This window comes from Molothrus ater, chromosome 8, assembly GCF_012460135.2.
Source record: "Molothrus ater isolate BHLD 08-10-18 breed brown headed cowbird chromosome 8, BPBGC_Mater_1.1, whole genome shotgun sequence".
Classification (NCBI taxonomy): domain Eukaryota; kingdom Metazoa; phylum Chordata; class Aves; order Passeriformes; family Icteridae; genus Molothrus; species Molothrus ater.
In genome coordinates this window covers 7,380,135-7,403,290 of record NC_050485.2, presented here as the reverse complement: position 1 = coordinate 7,403,290, position 23,156 = coordinate 7,380,135, and the positions used below count along the sequence as shown (strand labels likewise).

The 23,156-nt window shown below is 44.5% G+C and overlaps 1 protein-coding gene across 8 annotated transcripts; it reads right to left on the bottom strand.

Annotated features, from left to right (window-relative positions):
- Positions 1 to 711: 711 nt before the first annotated feature.
- On the bottom strand, positions 712 to 23,000 carry SLC16A9 (solute carrier family 16 member 9). 8 transcript variants are annotated; one of them, XM_036386031.2, is made up of 7 exons: positions 22,941 to 23,000; positions 16,026 to 16,081; positions 14,357 to 14,583; positions 6,336 to 6,479; positions 5,400 to 5,495; positions 2,976 to 3,884; positions 712 to 2,658 (listed from the first exon to the last, which is right to left on the bottom strand). In XM_036386031.2, the coding sequence occupies exons 3-7, from the start codon at positions 14,550 to 14,552 to the stop codon at positions 2,480 to 2,482; spliced, it is 1,524 nt and encodes a 507-aa protein (XP_036241924.1). In that variant the 5' UTR covers positions 14,553 to 14,583; positions 16,026 to 16,081; positions 22,941 to 23,000; the 3' UTR covers positions 712 to 2,479. The 8 variants fall into 8 exon arrangements, with proteins under 8 accessions (XP_036241924.1, XP_036241922.1, XP_036241926.1 ...); XM_036386029.2 differs by lacking the exon at positions 22,941 to 23,000 and adding an exon at positions 20,792 to 20,904; XM_036386033.2 differs by lacking the exon at positions 22,941 to 23,000 and adding an exon at positions 20,354 to 20,372.
- Positions 23,001 to 23,156: the final 156 nt, after the last annotated feature.

Below are 23,156 nucleotides of genomic sequence, written 5' to 3'. Positions count from 1 at the left end.
AGAACAGGAAAATCAAAACATTAAAATCTTGGGTCTTGTTTACCAGTTAAAGACAAGATAAATAAAATCACAGTGCTCAGCTGGCTGGGGCAAGGAGTCCTAGCACATATTGCTTGCAGTGGCAAATAAAATTCTTTAACAGTCAGGGCTCTTTCCTCACTGCTGGGTAGGGTTACATCAGGAAACTGTTACAGATCACTAGTCATATTTCCACACATATCAGGCTGCCTAATAATAGACTCCATTTCCATTGCAAGAGTGTGCTACGTACCACCTAATCATTTGCATTAATTCCAGCTGCATTTTTTCAGACTAACCACTAATTCAACATCAGTTTCATATTTAAAGAACTCAGAATGTATTGTTGGCAGGAAGTGAGCTTTTAAAAGAAGAATCTGAAGGCATACATGCCCTGATCATACCCAGGATATCTCCACAGTTTCTTTAAGATGTGTAAAACATGGTATTACTTTTATATAAATGTAGTGAAATACAACTACAGCTGCCATAAGAGCACATAAAATGGGTGCAAATCCAAATCAGATACCCAGGACTCCAATTTAGGACTGGAGTTGCATTTATGGCTATCCAGAATACTCAATATTCTTTCTACATGCACTGAAAAAGCAAATCAGGAAGAAAACCCACACAGTAGTTACACACAGCTGACAAATGGAAGGGAAAAAAAAAAAGAGACAAACTAACAGCATCTTTGTCATGTTTTAATACAAACGAACATAAGTGAATCCCAGAAAGTCAGCAAAAACTGTTTGAAGCCAAGCTGGATTTTCCTGCCTTGGACCAGAGGAGGGAACATTTCTGCACGTAGGTCTGCCCCACTCAGATGTTGCATCCCTCTTGCCTAATGAGGTGTGCAGACACTATAACTCTGTACACAGCACTTCAACAACACACATTGCTCCTTACATGCCTGGCTTTTACCTTGAGAATTATTAATGAGCCAGAATCACATCACACACTTGAAGCCCACAGCACTGCTGAGAACTACTGGGACATTTGCAGGCTGTAACTCAGGGCTCAGAGCTTCCACCAGAGCCTTGCAACACGCCCCACAAAACGTCAAACCTGCAGTGAGAAGCCAGAGCGCACAGGACGTGCCACCCATGGAGAGATTTGTCACTGCTGTGCAGACACAGCCTTGGCACGAGAGCAGCTCTGTAAGCAAAAGCCATTGCACAGGGCACATGGGGCAGGGCAGAGGCAGCAGAGTCACCCTGCCTCTGCTGGAGCACCTGCCTGGCTCAGGAAAGGCTTCATCATCACACAGCATTCCCCCAGCCAAACCCAACATGCACGGAGGGCTGGCCTGTAGCTACAGAGACAAGAGGTTCCAAGGGCTCTCTCTCACTGACTTGTTTGGTGTTCAAGTGTTGCAATTCTTTCCCCATCAGCTTTCTCTGAACCTCTTCTGCTAGCCCTCCCCCATGCTTTTTCTTGCTCTCTGCTACTGCCTTTTCTCCTTGCTATATCCATTCCAAAGAAGGAAAGATAACATATTACTGTCACACTTTCCCCTTTTTAGTCAGGTCTACCTTGTTAACAGCCCTACAAGCCCTATTAAGCTTTCTGCAGCAGCTTCAACCCACTGAACTGTGGTTGTGCAACAAGAGAGGCTCCCAGGACCACCAGAATTTGGGTGCCCTGCTTAGAAACACTCACCTGTGGGCTTCAGTGAGCATCTCTCCAACCTTGATAAAAAGATTATGAACTTGCATAACCAAGTCAGCATTTCCTTTCACGGTTTCAACAATCACATTTATTCCTTGGTTTTAAAAGGTTTTGGTTCAACAGTTTTATAAACAGGCTTCACAAAATGTGCAGTATTTATAAACATGGTTCTTAGTCGCAGTGGTAATAAGAATCTTTACTTTCATCATAATGTTCACTTCAGTTATGCAACACAAGGTTGATTGTTTCCCCTCTTCTCCCTCCCACAATTGGCACTTAATCATAAATTGGAGAAACGTGAAAAAGACAAAAAAGTTAATCTAAGCATGAAGTTAAAAGCACCTTGCCACAGTATTACATTTTAATAAGGCAAATTCTTGTTTTGTAAAGCCTAATTGTGCAACTTGGAGACCTATGGAAGGAGGCAGAAATGCCAGCCTTCTCCTATAAAGAACAGGCCTTCATTTTTGCTTCAAAGTGTTCACCCCTCATACCAACCCCCCTTAAAAAAAAGTACAGCTGATAATAGAGCAGAACACCCCCTTTACAGGGTGAAAGGAAATTACAGTAGACAAAGGCTGAAAACACGGTGCATAGTACACAAAATAAGACTGTTTTTAAAAATAACATTAAAAAAAAGAAATAGAAGAAGAAAAAGAAACTGAACAACAAGCAACAATGGAATTTTTCTAGTGGAAAGAGGATTTGTGGGCTTCATAAATAAGTGGAAAATTACTAAAATACTTTGCTATATAATATAAAAAGGCGCAAAGTGTTTTCCAGTTGTCACCTAAGTGTTAGATGCAACTTTGTAGGAGTAAGTATTTGGAGGCAGCTTGGAGCTCTGATTGGTGCAGGCATTCCAGCAGGGTAGTGCCGCCAACAGCAGGAGAAATCCCCCCAGCAGGACACAAAAGCCACTGAAGTAGAAAGCAGTGTTGTACTCCTGCGTCCAGTCGTAAAACCAGCCTGGGGGTGGGATAAGAGAGAAGCTCATCAGTGAAATGTAACACAGCACTGGTAACATAGAGAAACAACAATTAAAAAACACCCAAACAACAAAATAAAATTTAATTTAAATAGGCCGAACCTAAAATGCTGTCTGACCTCTTAGACATGGAATGTGTTTTCCCTCAAAGACAAATTACAAACATAATCGGCCAAACAACTTTTATTTTTTGTTACAGATTTCAATTTTATCTTTCCATTAGTATTAGACATGCAAAAAGCATTCTGTCTGGTTGTGACAAGCTCATGTTCGGTTTATGTCTACTCCTTGCCCTTACCTACAATTGGTGGTCCGAGGCTGTTCCCAAGTCCAGCAAAGAACATCAATATCCCATAGGCATGAGTCAGTTTCTCAATCCCCACAGTCTTTGTTGTTACATATGGAAAAATGGACCAGTTCCCAGTCAGAAAACCCAAAATCCCAGAAAGCATCGCTAATGTAAGGTAACTTTTGGCAAATGGAATTGCAAACAAGGCCACTCCTGTCATTAATAAGGTAGTTACATAGAGATATAAAGTGTTAACCCACTTAAAATCTGCCAGTATTCCTAAAATAAGTTTGCCAACAGTCGTCATAATGCCAATAATGGAAATAAGGGGCATGTAATAGTCATCTTCACTAATGTTTGCACTTCTTGCTACATCTTCCATGAGCAGAGAAGGAGGAAATCCACCAATATCAAAGAGCAAGATGGCAACAAAGAGAGCTGAAAATACTTTGTTCTTGAAAAGAACCATGGTCTCCTTCCAGTAGGTCAAATAGAGCTGCCACTTCCTCTTGGCGAGTTGCTTGCAGAAGTTTGTCTGTTCTACAACTTTCTTTTTGTAAGTGTCTTTCTCATTTACATTTATTGAGCTCAATGTGTTCTTATTCAAAATGCTATCCTGTTTGCAATCAGGCACATTGTTCACAGATTTTTCATCAATATAGCCCTTTTCAAGGATGCTAATGTTTTCTTCAACAGTCTTTTCCTTTTCATGGTAAACAAAATATTGATCTGGGACTTTGTCTACAAACATTTTCTCTGGTGGAGGAGAACTGGATGATTCCAAAGGTCTCATTAGGCTGCCACATGCTAATATATTTAGAGACAGGGCACCAACTATTAGCAGACACCCATCCAGTCCATACAGCTCAATAAGCTCTCTTTGCAGTGCTGCATATATAAAGAGTCCAACACTTGAGCCTGTAAAAGAAAAATAAGTTTGGTTTAAACTGAAGAACCAAGACCATTCTTCAACTCTAACAAAATTCCACAATTCAGCAGCTATTAATACAGTGCCACAGGAATGGTAATTCATTTGTGCTCCTCTCTCCCAAGTTTAATGAACCAGTGAATCACCATCCCTCCTGAAGTTACAGTTTCTTTGTTGAGTAGCCACACAACAAAAAAAAAAAAAGTCCCAAAATATCTGAACACTTTGTGACAAATAACACTAGCAGACGCTTCATAAACAAGCAGGATCAATACTATATCTGATTAAAAATATCAAAGAACTCTTAAGCCACCCTTCTGCCCTGCTCTCATATACAAGTATCCCTTCAGGTACCATTTTGAGTTAGCGCAGTTAGAATTTCCCACGCCAACATTATCCCCTTTCTTCTCTTTGCTGCCACCTTCCTCCTCCCAGGCAGAAATGGACCAGGAGTTCACCAAGACCCCTCCTAGAAGCAGCCCTTGACTGCCTGGTGTTTAAGGAGCAGGGTTTGCCTGGTGGGAGTTTACCCCAAAGGCATTTCATGAAGCTCTACAGGACTACACATGCATTTGAGAAATGTGGCCATTCAGAAGAAAACATTGAAGAGTGAGAAATTACTAGGAGGACAAGAATTTAATGCAATCCCAGTAATTTAAAGAAAAGGTTCTTGTTTGAAGTGAGCACATATCCATTTTAACTAGTGGGTGTCCTCTCACAAACACAGAACATTGGTTTTCAAGTCAATTTATATGACAAACTTTAAAATTATTTGCTGAAGACTGTCTGGTGCTAAACAGAGGAAAATCAATTACAAAATCCTTGCTTGTTTTGCCTTCCAGATATTAAAATTAACCAGGGCACAATAAGATCAGGCTTTAAGGCAACCTACCTGGAATCCAAAACAAAGCCACTGAAAATGATCCCAAGGAACATTTCTGCAAAGCTCCTCTTCACTCAGCTTGTGTGAATGAGGTATTAGTATCTCACACCACTGACTACACTGATCCTGTGTCTCCTCACTGACAGCTACTCAAGAAAATAGGTCAGAGCAGGCACTCCATGGCACACAGAAAGCAAGGCATGGCACAAGGGCCATCTGTAACCATTCCTACTCAGGCCATTAAAAAGTGATGCAGCATTTATATCCTGCATCTCCAACCTCTTTCTCACCTCTGCTCCTGGGTTAGAACAAAGAGGAAAAAGAGGACACTGTGGAATGCTTCTCCTCATTATCCATGGCACACAGCCCAAGCTATATGAGTCTGTTTTCAGTGACTATCTTTTCCTCATCTATATTGATGCCCATAACATAAACCTGCAGGTCTAGTTACTATTTTATCTGAAGCCTCAGTTTTTCCCTTCATTGCTACTGGTATTTTGATTTAAGAAAGTAGTAACTTTCTTAAGTTACTGAGAAAAACATAATCTTCTGGTTTTTTATTTCCAGGATAAGGGTGGCTGTATCAGAGTTGAGAAGCTGGAGAGAATGACAAAAGTCCTACCTGTTGAAATCAGACCAAGTGCAAGGCCTCTGCGTTTGTCAAAGTACTGGCACGTGATGGTAACTGTTGCAGTGTACAAAAGGCCACATCCAAGACCTGCATAAAAAGAGTTAGATATAAAACATGCTACACCCTCTAGGAATGAATGCCCCTTTGTTATCCCCCAGGTGATGCCGTGGTGTGCCCTGGGTACTGAGGTACCTTTAACGCTGCTCAGCACTGTCTCACCTCCCTTCCCTCCCTGTCCCTGCTGCTGAGCAGGGTGGAGCAGGCTGGCTTTGAGGAGCTCCCAGCCGAGCTCCGTGCTCTGTGGAATGGCCACAGGGCTCTGAGCCCAGGGCTGGCCCACTGGGCAGAGCTGCCTGCCCGTGGCACAGTGCCCTGCTGGCCACAGGGGTGCCCAAGTGCCTGACACAGTTAATTTGATCAGCCACCCGCGGCAGCACAGAGGGCAGGTCACCACCTGCCAGGAGAGCAGCACTTTCATGCCTCCAGCACAGCATTTTATGTTCAATCCAGTTCTAGGCAGAACAGCATTGCTCCATAATGATCCCTAATTTATCAAATTAGAATGAGTATATGACAGAATTCCAGAAGAGATATTATTCCCTTAAGATTGGCATTTCATGCCAGCAGAAGACTTGCTCGATTCCAGGCCTTAGGTAAAACCTCAGCTTCTCCATCTCTACAAATTGTGTCAACAGAGGATAAACTGTTTTCAAACGCTCATGAACATTTACATCATTTTTATCTTTTACTACATGGTAACAGCCTGCCCGTGCAACATCCCTCCCTGCCCAAAAATCAAGTATTCCTTGATAAATCAAGTCCCAGACTACCACTGCCCCTGAGATTCAGTTTCCCATTTCCTATTCATAAAGCAACACTCAAAATAATGAAGAGTAAGTCTCAAAATGAAGAGAAGGTGTTTCTTACCAACAACTATCCCATATGAAACATATAGGAAGTATATGTTTGGTGCAAAACTGCTCATCATGAGGCCCCCAGCCACCATAAAGCCACTGAAGATAGCTACAGGTCTTGCTCCAAAAGATGATACACATATACTGCAGACAGGACCTAGAGGGAAAAAACAGGAAAAACATTCCAAGTAAACATCAGCACCAGGAAGAACTTCTAAAAATATATCAATCTTTGGAAACGTTTCTTATGGTAACTATTTACACGTATAATTATATTAGATAACAATTCAGAGTACTCATTTTCACAGGGTTCTCTAAAGCAGTTATAAAAATATTCATGGTCAGGCTTGCAAAATTTTTCTCAAGGAGAAACTGAACATCAAGGCCATGAAAGGGTCCTTGGGCTGGGAGGGAAAGAGCAAGGGAAACATTCCTTACACATAGGGAGATCCAAAACATACTGGACTGTAACACTGTCATCACAGAACTAAGGTGTACAAAGGTTCTGAAAAGAATCTTCCATCTTGAAACACAAAACCAAGGCAGACCATCAGCCAGGCCTTAAGCAAGCAGGTATTTTTTGCCAGAGCACAAAAACTGTGTTTCAGAAACACAGTATCTGTATCCATCTTGGTATGTGATGTACAAAACTGGAATGGAAAAGCAGTCACTGGGGATCGTGGTCACAGCAAGAATGCCACCTGGTGCTTACACAGAGGGAACCTCTGCTGGCATACCAGGCAAAGACAAACACCTCTCTACCCTGATTTTTGAGGGAATTAAATACCCACTGGTCAGGTGTCCCTACCAAAGAACACTTTACTACCTATCTCTGCTCTCCTGTAAAACTACAAAAAATAAAAGTCACTTACTGGGAGCAGCCGCAACAACATTCAAGTTCACTCCCCAATATTTCTCAGTTCTTAGCTCTCTTAACTCTTCAAAACAAGAACCAAGTGAGGCAGAATTCACACCCTGCCTCTATTCAGCCAGTTCTCTCCTCACAGAAATTGTAGAACAAGCACTTATTCTCAGTTGTGTGACCTGGAATACACCTTTTAGTCTTAAGTAGCGTGCAAGCTTGGTGCCCTGCATAAATAATCAACCAGCAAGAGACTTGGCTTGCAAAGACAACTTATCTGAAACCCTGCAGTCCCAAACCTTCACACATAAACTCAGATGTTAGCCTCATTTCTAAACTCAGCAACTTTGAGATTAGAAGTTAGATGCAGAGCTGAATGCCATTATTTAACACAAACAAAAAAAAACCACCTTACAACATCTGCATCTCATGTAAAGCGATGCACATAGACGCCATGGTCGATTCAATCTGCACAAGCAGTAATTTTGGAGTCTGCCATTTGTCAAGGTTAGTGCTCCCTGAGTCACGTAACAGATTCCCAGCAGATGGGAGGTGAGCCCAGAAAGGTGATATGAGGTAAACACTTGGAGCCTGGGGATGGTGCTTGCCTAGGTTTGTAGACAGGAGAGAGCAGCTGGGAATGCAGGCAAGGTTTTCCTGTGGTTGCCAGCCATGGGACAAGCAGTTCAGGCAGGCAGGAGCAGAGACTCGTCAGCAGGTGAAATGATCCTCAGAGACAAGGCAGGCCAGAACTTTTGCCCTACATTAGAGCTATCTGCCCAGGGAACATAAAGGGGGGTGAGTCTGAGCTGGTGCTTATCCAGGCAAAGAGTCAGAGTTACAGAGGAATCAAGAAAATATTCCAGGAAAGAAAGGTTTAATTGGATTTTGGAAGCAATGAAAAAGGAAGATCTAAGCACTTACTGCTTCTCAAGAGTCAGCACACTGTGGGAATGAAAGCTGGCCAGCATAACCTGGGCAGGGTAACATGCTGAGAACAAAGGCTAAGAACATTGCTGATTCTTAGAATTAATTACTAGAACTGGCAAATTAAGATTGTTATGTTTCCTAAAACCACAGGATTTAAAAATGAACAAAGGATTGACTCTCTATTGTATAAAGAATTCTTCTACACTAAAAGAACATAAGGCAGTGTTAATGTAATACAATTAAGCAGAGGAATTTGCACTCTTTCTATTCTTTATTTCTGACCTACTACCTTGCTAAAACAAACCGCATTTCCCTTCACTTGCTCTCTATATTTGGACACAGCTATTCTCAGAAGGTGTCTGTCCAGTCTGGGGTGGTGGTGCTGGTACAGACGTCACTGACCCCTACCAGAGCATCCCAGGTGAAACTGGACCCTCTGACCCCGAGCCAGAACAAGAGAGACACAGAGCTGAAGGATGTGCCTTCATAACCTGACAAGACATCTCCACTGGAACATGAACAAAAGCATCCCTGACAAGGCCCAAGGAGATGCTCTTCCAGCCTCTCCACTTGCAAAATCTAATCCCAAAGGAGAACAAAGAGTACAAAGAGATCTTTTCACTCTGACATGGAAAACAACCTGCACTAAAGTGAAGAACCTGCTCCAGAGAGCTCAGTATTAATCTGCCATCTCACACAGCAAGACATCTGGCAACTCAGCAACGGCCCTGTTTATAAGAAGGAGCGCCAGTGTAAACATTAAAATAATTATTTTAGGTCTCTGAGTTGAGCTGAAAAGCAGCTCCATCTTCCCATTCACACTAGGCACGACTTTCACACTCATCACACTGCTAGAAAATGAGTCACAAAAGAAAATCCCCTGGATAGGCAGCATCTTTGTCCTTTTCTGCCTCCTTGCACTGCTTCCCCTTCTCTGTTTCCCATAGCACTGGCATTTTTTTTTCCACCAGGCACAGCACCTTCAGTTATCACCATGGTATTTGCACAGGAGTTGACTGTACACAAACTTGTCATTCTTTACAAATATTTGAAGAAAAATGGGCTCAAGGCAGTAAATTCTAGTAAAAATCCAACTTTCACAGAGTTGGATTTTTACTAGAATTTTCCCACTTTTTCACAGAGTAGGACTGAGACCTGTCTTGTGGATTTTGCTCAAAATGGCCATTCTGAAGACTGCAGGAGTCTGCATACAGCCACATAGGAAACAGATCTTCAGGCAGCATAAGGGTTTTCATTAGCTGACTCTCACCATAATACGAACAACATAAAAAATTCCCAGTGGCAATCCTCAATAGTAAGCATGAGAAATAGCTTTTAAGCCAGCATTTTCTTCAGTTTGCCAGCAGCTCCAGGGGTTAGCACTGGAACTAGTATAATCTTTTATGACATTGATAAATATTTACCTCTTTTACAAATAAAATCCCTAGGGCTTTTTCCTTTCCAAATGATGGATCTTAAAACTAGAACAAACTCAATCAAAAAGAGATAGCAGCACAGTTTACTGGAATGACAGCTAACTCTAGGAAGAAAGACTCAGCACAGGAACAGACAATGCTCTTCTGCACACAACCTGTCACAGCTCGCAGTCAGCAACACAATTATCAGGGGAGCAGTCAACAAGATCCCCAGACAAAATGGGAAGCAGAATGAAGATTGGTTTTCACAGGAGATCTTCATACAGAGGGACCAAAGAGGAAGAATGCCTAGAAGGGATCATTTGTACATTGGTATTTTTATTAAAATTATTTTGAATGAAATACTTTACCCTCAATGAGATGGGGACATGTCTGTGAGCCCTTCCTGAGACACGAAAACAAGGGCAACTGCTGCACTCAGGAACTTAAACCTAGAGAAATGTGCTGTCCTCCTGACAAGCACAAAGTTGTTTTTTTTTATGGACATCCAGAACTAACACTTCCTCAATATTTTCACATAAAGTAAAAAAACCCTGCAAAACAACATTCCCTCCCTCCCTCCACTCCACTTACTAATCTCAAGGATCCTCCTTCCTTCACCTCATACACAAAATCTTTTGCTAAACAAACTATATTGGACAACTGAGTTCTTTCTCTTATCATCTGCATTAATCTGACCCACCCTACGTGGGCATCTGTCCGAGCTTGTTGAAACTGTAGAGTAGAAAAAATGGTCATGGACTGCATGTAAAATCCACTGGACAGAGTACAAGAATATGTTTTGTTTATTAAACGCATTTCTAAAAGCTGGTTATAATAAACACAACATTCTCCAAATGCCTGTACTTTGGATATGAATATAGATCAGAAAAAAGGCTTTTCACACTGGGCAGCAACCCACTCCCAACTGATTGGAAAGACAGTTCCCCTCTAAAAAAAGTTGTTATATGAACTGGGCTTCTCTTCAGAGGAATCTTGGGGACACCCTTCTCTCCTGTGCACAAGCTATTTACAGCATCCATACTTTACAGTGGGGGCCATGGCTGTGTGAGGTTTGTGTTCAAAAATATGTAGATGCAAAAGCAGTTATAGCATAGTAAAACTGTTGCTTGAAAAAACAAAATTAAGCTTTTTACACATCTAGCACTGCCTCAGATCAGCAGAAACATCCCATCAAATTATCAAGGCGTGCCTTTCAAGAGAGAATCCTGCCCTTGCTCTCCCTCCATTAATGAAGGGAAGTGGCAATGGAGACATCGCTCCTCCTATGCCAAGGACTGTGAAGTCAACTCTTACTATAAACAGCTGTGGTGCCAATTACAGGCGCCAAGGTCTTTGTTTTGCTTTTAACAAGTGGAACATGGATTAAATTTAATTTCAGGCTCCAAATGGATGCAAAATTAAGAACATTTGGTGCAGAAGAAGCACATGATGTTCAAGAGTATATATAAATATCCTCCTCTGGCCTGTTTTAGTAAGGGAAACCTACTAAGCTTTGTAAATTTCTTCCTGTCAAACAAGCCCTGGAGCCATGTGTCCCATCTACCATAGCCTGACCAATGTCATAACACCTAATTCTGCAGGGCAGCTCTCACCTCTGCCTTCCACAACAACCCTGATGCTTGTCTGTCACTCTTCTAGGCACATTTCTTGCACTGCTCTGAAAGGTTTCATCACAGAAAGTCACAACCCAAGCCATCCTGTGAGGAGGAGCTCACAGGATCCCTGCCCCATTCCCTTCTCCAGCTGACTGGAGGTGAACATTTCAGCTCAGGCTGGATACTGGCCTCAGCAGCACCGTCTGTGCTGCGAGCAAAAGGACAGAAATCGAACACCAGGTGCCCAGGAAATGGATCCAAATAAACAAGGTGCTGTTCTGGGTTTCTATGTCTCCAGTCTAAGTTTAGCTCTCACATAAGTCAGAAGTAAACATTTTAGTAAGGATACCAATGCAGCAAACATGAAAGTGCTCACCAGCATCAGCTGCTTAAAAAGAAATTTCAGATTACACGAGCAGAAGGAAGGGGAGAAGACAGAGAACTTTTTTCTGTGCAAGATGTTATATATATATTATTTGGTTTGGTAAAATTACAGTACTAATACAGCAGAGTCACTGGTCCCAACTTTCTCTGTTACAGAAGCTGGTGAATGTGATTGCCAGTGCTATTAATGAGAAAAGTCTTCCTAAGAAAATGGACTCTGATTTATTTCCTGTCTGTGGCTGCTAATCTACCATAATTGTCATTCCTTTTCCAGTCTGGCATCTACAGCTTCAGAAAGGTGATGTTAAGTTGAAGAAAGCCCACAGAAGAGTCTTAATGGTTCTCCAGTAGAGTCTCAATTAAAAGTGTGGGAGTCTTGGCAAAAAGACTGTATCAAGTTACAGGCTTTAAAGAAAATTTAGAAGTAATTTGATGACATTCTCTAGACATCCATCACACTAATCAAGGGGCACTTCAAAATATACCACTTAAAGATAACATTATTCATCAGCTGAAAACTAAAACTAAACAACTTGTATCATAAAATTGCATACTTTTAAGGAGGAAATTTAGCAGATTTATCATTAGGGTCAGATCCCAGCTTGACAAACGGTGGGAACTTTCATTTTAGGTAAAGCTGGGAACATAGACTTTTGTTTTCAGTCAACTCTGATAACATCAATGTAATTAAAGGACCCTCCCTGTACTTTCTTTTGAAGGCATAAGAGGTAGGAATGATTATTAAGCTTCTGAATGCCAAACTGAAAGAATAAAATCACATGGACAGACAGCACTTCTCCTAACTTGTCAAACCTTCATTTAATCATTCCATACCAAAATCAGTCACAAGAGCAGCTTTGATTTGTATTATTCATCATTGATTTGTATTATTCATCATTATTATAGCTGCTGTCATGGTTTAACCTCAGCCACAACCAGGCCCACGCAGCCACGAACTCACTCCCCCCACCAGCAGGAATGGGGAGACACAGAAGAGCAAATGCTGGAAAACTCCTGGGCTGACATAAAGGCAGTTTAATAGGGAAAACAAAGCACACTTTGCATGCAGGCAAAGCAAACCAAGGAATTCCTTCACTGCTTCCCATGGCAGGGCAAGTTCAGCCATCTCCAGGACAGCAGGGCCCCATCACATGTGATGGTGACTCGGGAAGACAAATGCCATCTCTCAGAAGATCCCCCCCTTTCCTCCTTCTCCCCCCAGTTTATATTCTGAGCATGATGTCACATGGCATGGAACATCCCTGTGGTCAGCTGGGGTCACCTGTCCTGGGTGTTTCTCCTCCTGACCTCCTGTGCACACCCAGTCTCCTCACCAGCCTGGCAGCAGGAACAGCAGGAAACACCTTGGCTCTGTTAGCCCTGCTCACCAATAAGAAAAACATCTCTACATTATCAACCCTATATTCAGCACATATCCAAAACACAGCCACTGAGAAGAAAATAAACTCTACCCCAGCCAAAAGCCAGCCAGCTACAAAGCACACTGCTGAGAATTGCTCACAGCAGCAAGTCAGAGGGCACTAACATCTGGAAATAAGCACGATGTTGACATAAGGGAGAGGGGACTGAGGCTCTTAACAGAGCCAGAGACTTCTGGTCTCCTAAAAGGGTGTTCTCTTGAATTTCCTTCTGCCTAGTTTTTCCTTCAGTAATTACCTTGTTTATCATTATTTTCCCCCACTTCACTCTTTCACTCAAGTATATTTAGGTCTTGATGAATAGCAGGAGTTAATAGCCATAATACAGGAAAATTAAAAAAGGATGATGGAAGAGCAATCTACAGTCCTGTATCCAATAACACCCTCAGACTGACAGAGTATTTTTGTGCTTAGTGATCCACTTGCCTTTGTCCATTTCTCTTCTGCCTGATGGTAAAAAACCCTAACACAGGTGTGACACCAGTATTTGATCAGTTCCAGGGCCATACAAAGCAGTGTTCTTTATTCAGGTCTGTATTGCTATTGGAACATCAACTTTCTTTTGTGGAGATTTTCCTCAATCTTGAGCTGCATTTTGTCCATTAAACCACATTATTGCTTTTGCCTGTAGCAGCTCCCCTGCTGACAAGAAATTTTTTCCAGATCCAGCAAATAGATAATAGTTCCCATGGTAAATCTTTGAAAAACAGAAGTTAGTGATATGACCCCTTAAATACCCATGCCTGATCTTAAAACAACAACCTAGGAATTTTCAAGGTGGGGTCTTATTTCCCTAAAATTCTGTTGTTACTCTCCAAGTGACAATGCTTTACTACAGAAAAGCTTCCGGGAAAGTTGCTTTATTTAGTGCTACTGTTACCCATAACTTTCCAGCCTTCAAAGGAAGCTTTTTCTCAAATAAAGAATGCAAAGAAGCCCTCACTCACCCTCACCGGTAGGTTTACAGCTAGAGCTGAAAAATTAGCAACTCGTTTATTGACTTTTTTTCATAAAGCACTTGAACAATTTTGGACTAACAGCTTGTTCTGATTTTAAGACAATAATGTAAATGTTAGTCTTAAAGTCTCATTAAAAAAAATGCATCAAGAAAATTACTGTTCAGCTTCTCAGAGTGTGGCTTTTTCTAGTTTATTCAAATACAATAATTTTGAATTTTCTAAAGGGCATATTTTTCTTGCTCTTTGTATCACTATATTCCTCTGGTTTATGCATAAATGTAACTATAAAGGAAACTATAAATGTAATATAAACCTAAAACAAAAAGGCAGCACCCTCATTTGCAGCTATCTTTGATACAATTCCAAGAGACGAAAGCATCAACTGGAAACATTTCAATTTAAGACAGATACTGCTTCTGCACTTACTGGCAAGCAATCCAATTCCATTGGCTAGTGATCCAACCCAAGCAGTCTTGCCTTTCCCTTCTCCAAAGGCATCCAGCCACTCCAGGTACAGGACTCCCACCGCCAGCGGTGACCCATAGCACAGGAACTGGGTGAAGAAGGAAACCACAACGATCACCCAGCCCCAGCCTCCGTCTGGGGGCTTCCGAAACGCCATCCTGGCAGCTGGGTCAGAGGCAGGGCAGCACCTGTGCAGACAAAACCCAGAGAGAGCAGGGTCAGAAACGTGCCTGACCAGGGCTGTGAGCACAGGGGAGCTGTGCAGAGATGGCACATTCAGCCAGGGGCTGGCTTCAGCCATCCTGCAGGAACAGCTGCAGCACACAGGCAGTGGGAGCTGGAGCTGCCACACTGCACCTCTGCTGGATAGCAGAACAGCAGCACCTAAAGCATCACGAGTTGTACATACACCAGCACTGCATGACAGAGAAGCATTTCATTTGCTGAGTGCTAAATAAGCCCTGTGAAAACTTCAGGCAATAACATCTGCCACGGTTCAGCAAAAGAGCCCCATGGTCACCTGCTGTTAAAGTCATGAATATTAAAAAAGGAGCAGAAAATCTATACTCAGTTCCACTCTCAGCACAGTATCTTTCCATTTACCAAGGTGTTTGCCACTAGATAGTGCACTCTCAGAGGGGCAGATCAAGAGGAAGACTGACATTTTGGCAGTAGTACCAGTTAAGTACTCTGCTCTGTCAACAAAGCGATGTGTAGAGAGCTGCATCCAAAAATCACTTTGAATATATTAGTGAAGTGAGCTCTAAGACTGTGTACAGGTGTGGCTCATATGCCAAGGCATGACAGCAGCAAACATGCACACAAAAATCTGCTATAACCTGTTAGAGTGTCAGCCCTCTGTACACATCAGCCTTCCCCAAACTGGCAATCACTGTCTGGACCCCAGAAGCACCACCTTGCTCCTGGGCATGGCACAACCCATCACCTGTGTATCTATGGCTTTAAATAACCCACCACCCTCACATCTTCTTAAGACTAGCATGTGAATGTGGGGATCAATACTTCTAACATCTGGAATATTTAGAGGTTTTCCAGGCTACATTGCTCTGGAATCTCCCTGTGCACACAGCCAGTCTGCCCTCCCTCTCTACAGGGAGCAATCTGCCCAAGTGATGAACACAAAACACATGCTCTGCTCCTGGCTCTGCCACTAATCAGATATGTGATTCTCAACAGTTTCATTTCCTTCACCCTGGAAGACAGAAAGAGGAAAGATCTTACCCTGTTTCCTTTATGAAATATTCTCAAGGACCATCTCCACACTGCAGCTTAAGCATTAAGACTGCTGCAGTAACAGCTCTGCTCTGGGAGACTCCCAAGAGGCAGAGCAGAAAAATAAATCCATTGCACTGCCTTTTTGACTTAGGAACCCAGAGGAAATGGTAAAAAAATTACTGCTGTATGAAAGCAAAGGGGAAAACAAGCAGACAATAACAGAATTCCCATTTGAGATCCTCACACCCTTTTCTTGGGCAATTTTTAAGAATTTGCATGGAAAACTTAACAAAAACACTATAGTATAAAATTTTGAGGAATTGTCTTGAGACATGAAAAAGGCCAGTTCTAGTTTACAATGCACTTAAATGTTACTTTGAGGGTAGATACTCACAGATGATGGCAAAAATCTGTCAGCTTCCTATAAATGTGCCTTCATGTGACAACCACCTGCGGAAAAACAACAAAGCAAGTTTTCAGCCAACATATCACTGCAACAGTTAACACAACTCTGAAAAAATGGTGGCTTCACATGAAATTTCTTCTTTTTAAAATCTTCCTGGAGGAACTTCAGAAGCAAACAAGTTATCTCAGTGGAGAAGTACTGATCTCCTGCAATTAATTAACCTCTGACAGCAGCCTTGAGCCCTCAAATAACAAAACCATCGCCCACTAATGTAAAATACATTTTGACATCCTGGGTCCTTTGGGAGTGATTTACAATTTTAATATACTGACTGTCCTTGAAGATACAACATTCCCAGTTACAAATGTTACAAAGTTACTTGTTTCACCTTATAAATGTAAGCTCTGACTCACTCCAATGCCTGGTGAGTGTCCCTTGATCCTGTGAGATGCAAGGGTGGCAGCTGGGATAGCCAGAAGTTACAGGCACTTTCCTATAACAATACCCTTTACACTAAAAGGAATCCCTGTATTTCTGCATGAAATATTTGAGTTATTTGAATGCAGTCCCCAAGAGCTGACCTATGCATCTGTCCATGAATTAAGTAATTTTCACTTGGCTTGTTTTGTCCCTGCCTAGAGGAAAAAATAGTGGAAATAAGTAACAGCTTTAAAAGCAGACAATGAGACAAAGCAAGGAAGTTTTCAGAAAAACTTTACAATAATGGAGGTAGACAGTGAATAGCCCCAACTCATATTTGTTTAAAAATAAACTTTAGAAAACAAACACATTTTAGCTGTTACATTGATTTCCATTATATTGGTGCCCTAAAATTTAGCACAAAGACAACTCTTGAGTTCAGTTCTGCTATTCTAAACATTTCATGGGAAGGAAGCAAGGACTGGGCAGGAGAGGAAAAAAGGTTTTGTAGACTTAGGTCACGTAGTCTCCTCTAATAGAAAGACTAAAAACCTCTGGATTAGTTTGTCACCTGTTGCAATGATGCAGAGTATAATTGAATTTAACCAACTCTACCAAATTTACAGCAGTATAAGTGCTGACCTCCTACATGCTGACAACTCCTATTTTGCATCACAGATCTCTTTTGCATCTTTTAACAAAATAACAAAACTTTAGGTACCAACCATCTCTATTCTCTCAATGTTCCAAGCCATTTACAGTCCACAACTGTCAGGCAAAAAGTAAAAATCACCATCATTTCCTCCCTAGAAATCATCCTTGGGGTATAACAGGTCTATAAAATCCCAGGGTCAGTTTTGAATGACCTGGCTTTCCCTTCCGTTCTCCTCCTGTTTTTGTAGGTTATTCCTTCATCTCGCCCTGCTGTGTGCCTGATACCTAAACTGAGGCATTTTCTAACTCCCCTGAAGGCTCAAGGCCACAGAGAGCAGGGAGCTGCCAGAGCTGCATGAAGAGCCTGTTCCCCAGAGCCCTCTGCTATGATAATCAAAGATGTCCTGCACAACCAAGCCACTGCTGGGACCATAGATATCAACTTTCTATTGGCACATTATTTAATGCTTCTCCAAAAGGGGTAAGTTGTACTGTAATAGCTTGGTAGCAGAGAAAAGAACTGACAGTGAGAATTAAACCTTCATTTGTATGGACACCAAATCTGTGCATCGACTTGGGAGGGATCCAAAGTGCCTTTCACTATTTTCTGTCTGTGCAGAAGGAGGACACAAACTGTAAAGACAAATGTGGGCACCAAAAACGAAGAAGCAGAAGCCCACACAGAAGGGAGTGAGGGGAGTCAATAGTTGTGGGGTTTCTTCTCAGAACCAACCAGGAAGACTTGTGTGATCCTGGTAACAGATAAACAACTGTTTAAGATTCAGCATTCAGGTGGGAGCAGTTTCACAAACCGTTCTGTTCACTCAGCCTAGGGATACTGTTTCAGGCTCCAGGAAACCAAATTAAATTAAAAATACTGAAAAAGAGACACGAAGCATAAAGAATTGAATAGTAACTTGAAATTTGGTGAGAAAAAGCTTTTCAGTGAGTTGTACTCACTGCGAATAAGAATCAGAGGAAGAGAGCTGCTCGATGAAAGCCTTTACCAACCACAACAAAAAGAAACTCTAGAGAACAAACTGAACAACAGTTTCAATGTGGAAAGAGAGAAGTGTCTGGCTGCAACTATTTGCTTTGCTCTGAGCACCATTATCACAACAGTGAACTCCCTTCCTATAAATCTTAGAATTTGGCTTAAAGATGACAGATGAGCACAAAAAAAGAACATGAGCACCACTGAAACATTAGCCCTCAGCACAGCAACTTGTATTAATCTGTGGCAAAGGGAATCTTGAGAAAGACAGTAGCAATGTGATTGTTTCCAGTTTGTTCTTTGTGCAGCCAGAGCCCGGGGAAGCGTGTTGCTTTCTGCGAGCAGCACATGGCTGCAGAGAGAGCTGATGTCAGCAGACACACTCTGTGATTAACACTGGGCTCCTCAAGTTTTGCAAGGCACTGCTACAAATCAAGACGGTACCAGCCAGAAAAGTAGCATCCCTCATTTTAGCTGAATCAGACTTCTTGTAAATTTCTGTTTATTTTTCAGGCAAGTTCTTGCAATTATCATCCGAAACTTCTGCTACCCTTAGCTTGCAAGTAACACCTAGAGCATGACTGGTGCATTATAGGTGCTTTTAACATGCTCATCATTTCCAACAGCTGCACGTGTACTGACTCTACAGCACAAGCATTGTATTAAATTCACTGGAAGATGCATCTCTGTTTCCACAACATCTGACTTTAACTGGTGTTCTAAGTACAGTAGCTGCCTGTGTGACACTGAACACATATATCTATTTGCCTTCTACATCTCAATATTCAGGTCTGCCTGTCACATTTCTCTACTTGCCTTTCTGTCAGTTAAATAAGAGAGTTGTCAATATCAATGTTTCCTCCTATTTCTCACGGATGACGGAAGTGTGAAATTTAAAACAAAACATAACACCAGAACAAAACTTACCAACAACAAAATAATGTTTTTCTATTGTGCAAAATTAGTTTACATTAAGAAGCATCAGTGGGTCAGCACATAAACCAGTCAGCTTTGTACAATCTGTCAGCTCAGCAGAACCAGTCCTACCTGTTCCCAGAGCCTCACTGCTCCAGAGCGGATGGAAACCCCCCGAAAGCACAACTTTAGAGCCTGTCGGTCACTAGCACGCATCCATGCAGGCAGATGCGAGCCGGCGCTGCTAGAAACCACCAGCCAACATGATTTACCAGAGATCTCCTCTGCAAAACGAGAGCACGATGTTGTGCGCCGCCTTACGCATCACAACCTGCGAGGCTTCCCTTCAGCATCTGCTCCCTCAGTCCGTGCGCGCCCCTCGGCCAGGGTCTCCGTGGGGATGGACGGCCTCTTATAGCCCCTCGTTCGCCTCGCCTCTCCCCACGCCCTCGGGGACCAGCCCACAGCCCCGCGTTACACATTGACGCCTTCCAGCTGCAGGCCGGTCCCGACGGGAAGCGCTCACCCGCGCAGTGACTGGAGCGCTCCAGGAGGTGACTGAAGGTCGCCCTGGCCGTGCCGATGGCACACACGGCCGAGCCACAGTGCCCCGCTCCGGGGCAGCCGCCGAGGTGACACGGGGAGCCCGCAATGAGCACACACGGGGTCGGTGGGCTCCCGCAATGGGCACACACCGATGGCGACGGACACCCGCTGCCATGTGCCCGCGGCAGGTGCTGATGTCGCACACCGCCCAGTGCCCACCAGACACCAACAGGGCACACCAGGAGGCACCACAGCCACACCGAGGGGTGGTCGTCGATGGGCACCGCACGGGATGAGCTAGCCCCGGGTGGGAAGCACGATCCGCTCCTGCTCCTTTTCCCGAAGCCGCTCCCGGGAGACCGCGCAGAGCCGCCCCGGGCCCCCGGCCTGGCCCTGCCGCCCCAGCCCCGGGGCAGCTCCCGCCGCAGAGCGGGGCCGGGCCGGGCCGGGCCGAAGCGGGGGCAGCGGCCCCTGAGGGGGCTCCGTCCGGCTGCCCCCGCGGCCCCCGCCCCGCTCCCCGCGCCCCCCGCCCGAAGCGCGGGTCCCGGCCCCGTTACCTGCGGGCCGGCGGCCCGTGGGGCGGGGGCCCGGAGCCGCCCCCGGGGAGCCGGGGCAGCCCCGCATCGCGGCGCTGCGGGCGGGCCGCGGCCGGCACGAACCGGTTGTAACTCGGGCGGGGGAGGAGCTGCCGGGGGCCGCCACCGCCTCCGCCCGCAGCCCCGGCGCGGGGGGACCGCCCCGACCCCCCGCCCCTCCGGGCAGGCGGGGCCGCTCGGCTCGGACTCACCTCCGCCGCCGAACGCTGCCTTGCCCTGCCCCGCTCCCGCCGGGCACAGGCGGACACGCGTCCCTGGCCGAGGGTCGTCCCCAGCGGAGCCGAGCGGGAGCCGCCCCCGAGCCCCGAGAGCGGCGGGGGAGCGGCGCTCACCGCCCTGTCCTGCCGGGTGCCCGTCCCCAGCGCAGCCCCCCACTGTCAGCGCCCCGGGGCACGGTGACCCCCAGCGCCATCCCCCGCTCCTTGCCCCGAGGCAGCCGCAGGCCGGGCTCCCCCGGGCACCCGCGCGGGTCCCCAGGGCGGCGGAGCGGCCGCAGGGCGGGCATGGGCGCTGGCTCCCGCCGCCAGCCGTGCCAAAAAGCCGCAAACTTGCGCTGCAGACAGCGATGCAGGCAGCGCACATGCGGCACTGCTATCCCAGCCTGCCAGCTCAGAGGAGAGACAACTCACTCGTGTGTCAGCGCACCCACTGCCTTCTGGGGCCGGCTCATCAGAGCCCCGGCCCGGATCCGTGTGCATGGCACGTCCAGCGCTGTCACACAGGCGGCAGGGCAGTCGTCAAGTCGCGCAAGTTCAGCCACCTGCGATGTTCACCCTCCAGACTGCAAAGGCTGCCGCAGAAGCTGACTGAACACCCAGCAAGTACCAGCCCCTACCTCGGGCGTGTTCAGGGTGACAGCTCTGCTGCTACCTCTACCCAATTAGAGCTCACGTAACCCACACACTGCAGGTGGAAATATAAACATTCCCAGAGCTGAGTGAAATTTTGAGAGCTGAAATATTCCTAGACCTGAAATTCTGATGCAACCTCAGATGTTCACAGCCTCTGCAGTTCCTACAGGTGTGCCATCATTCTCCTTTTCAGACCCGCAATCCAGACTTACTCCTTCATGCAATATTTACAAAGGCTTGTGAACTTCAAATGTCTCTGAAAGTGTCTCGATCCACACCTCACAGTATTCAGGTAAATAACAAAATTAATGCTTGCTACTGGAAGGACTGAGAGAAGAATGACATAAACTCAAGCCTCACTTCTAAGACATCCCAGCTGGTGTTGGGTTGTGCTGTGTATCTCATGTCGAAAAGGGCAGCCAGCTGAAGGGGGGGGGGGGGCGGGGGAAGAAAGGAGAACAGGAACTCCAAGAGCTCTAGAAAACTGTTCCAGGGACGAGAACGGAAATAAATGGCATTTAACCTAGAGAGAAGGAACGGGGGAAACATCATAGAGCTTCAAGAACTGTAAGAGGTTACTGTGAAGCAAAAGGAATGAACTGTTCTGCATATATGCATTAGACACGTAAAAGAGGTGAGTAGGCTTAAATTCCAACCCCAGGTAATTGCTACAGATATTAGGAAAAGCTAGGCTAGCTTGTGCTTGCACAGATTTCTTTGGGAAGCACAGCATTTTGGGAACATGTGCATTGGAGCTGCTGAAACAAATCACTGAAGACAGCTGCCCAGACAGTAAACAGCCACTGTTTACTTTGATTGCTTCTTGGGCTTCAGGACACAGGCTGAAATTGAAAGGGTAAGTGAAATCCTCCCATAGCCACACAAGAGATGGCTGGGAAAAAACAATTCTGAACTAACTGTCCAAGATATGCTGTTTCCTACACTTCAATACAAAACCTTTTTGCAAACAAGTGCATCTAAAGCTCCAGTTCCCATTACAGATACAGAAGTATCTGTGCTTGATACAGAAGCTTAAAAAACAATCTTGTAAAATGAAATACTTCATTCTAGCAAAATTGGTCATGAGCATCTGAAAAAAATTAGTGTACTCACAAGTTCACAATGGTTTAGCTGTACAAGAATAGTTAAGGCACATGAAAAAGAGTTAAGGCACATCAGTGGCAGGAGTACATTGGCACTCCCTGGATCCTTATGCAGAGGAAGCAAGCCCAGTCAGATGTAAACCACACCAAGATCAGATCACAGGCAGCTTTGGCCCTGAACAAGAAGCCCCACTTGAGAATAACTAAGCACTTTAAGTGAATACATATTGACCCTAATTGCTTTACTCTAACTTCTCTGGATGTCCTCCTGATGACAAGTCCCCTGTTTTAATTAAACCCATTCTTAATATGAACATGCCAGTCAAGTGCATACCATAATTTTGAGAGGCCAACCTTGCTGGGAAGGAACAGAACTGGGAAAACAAGCTACAGAAAACAAGGTTAGAGGAAATAGTCCCTCCTCCATGTCTCCTTTGTCCCTGGTTTCATAACAGGCAATGCAGCTCTGTTCAACTCTAAGTTTCTGCTCACTTGGCCTACAGTATTTTGGCAACTGCCATTTGGCTTAGATTACACATCACTGGTTAATCTTCTCATTTCTTCCCTTCAGAAACCCTTCCTACATGGCCTTCCAAGGCCCAGTGAATTGTAACAGTGCTATAACTGCACTGTTCACAACCACACTTCCATCCCACACATCACCAGAATTCTTAAATCCTCATTAAAAAGAGAAAATGAAGTAAAATACAGAATAATTTCTATAAGCCACTTTTCCCCTCAGCCTGTGGGGTCTAAGAATCCAAAGGATAAAGGTACTTGTGTAGCATGACCAGGGATGAGAGCAGCAGCTAGTTAAATTTTACCTGATTTTTGGTACACCATGGCTGCAGGATGTGCTGTTCTGGGTCACTCGCAGCTGTACCAGTGAACAGATGATCGAGGAATGTTCTCTACTTCACAGCCAGTGCACTAGCAGCAGCTCCTGAAGGTACAGAGAGGAAAATTAGAGGGTATTCAAACAGCCATCTTGGAAGGGGTCCTTCCCAGCAAGGAATGTAGCTGGTGCTGAACACCCTCAA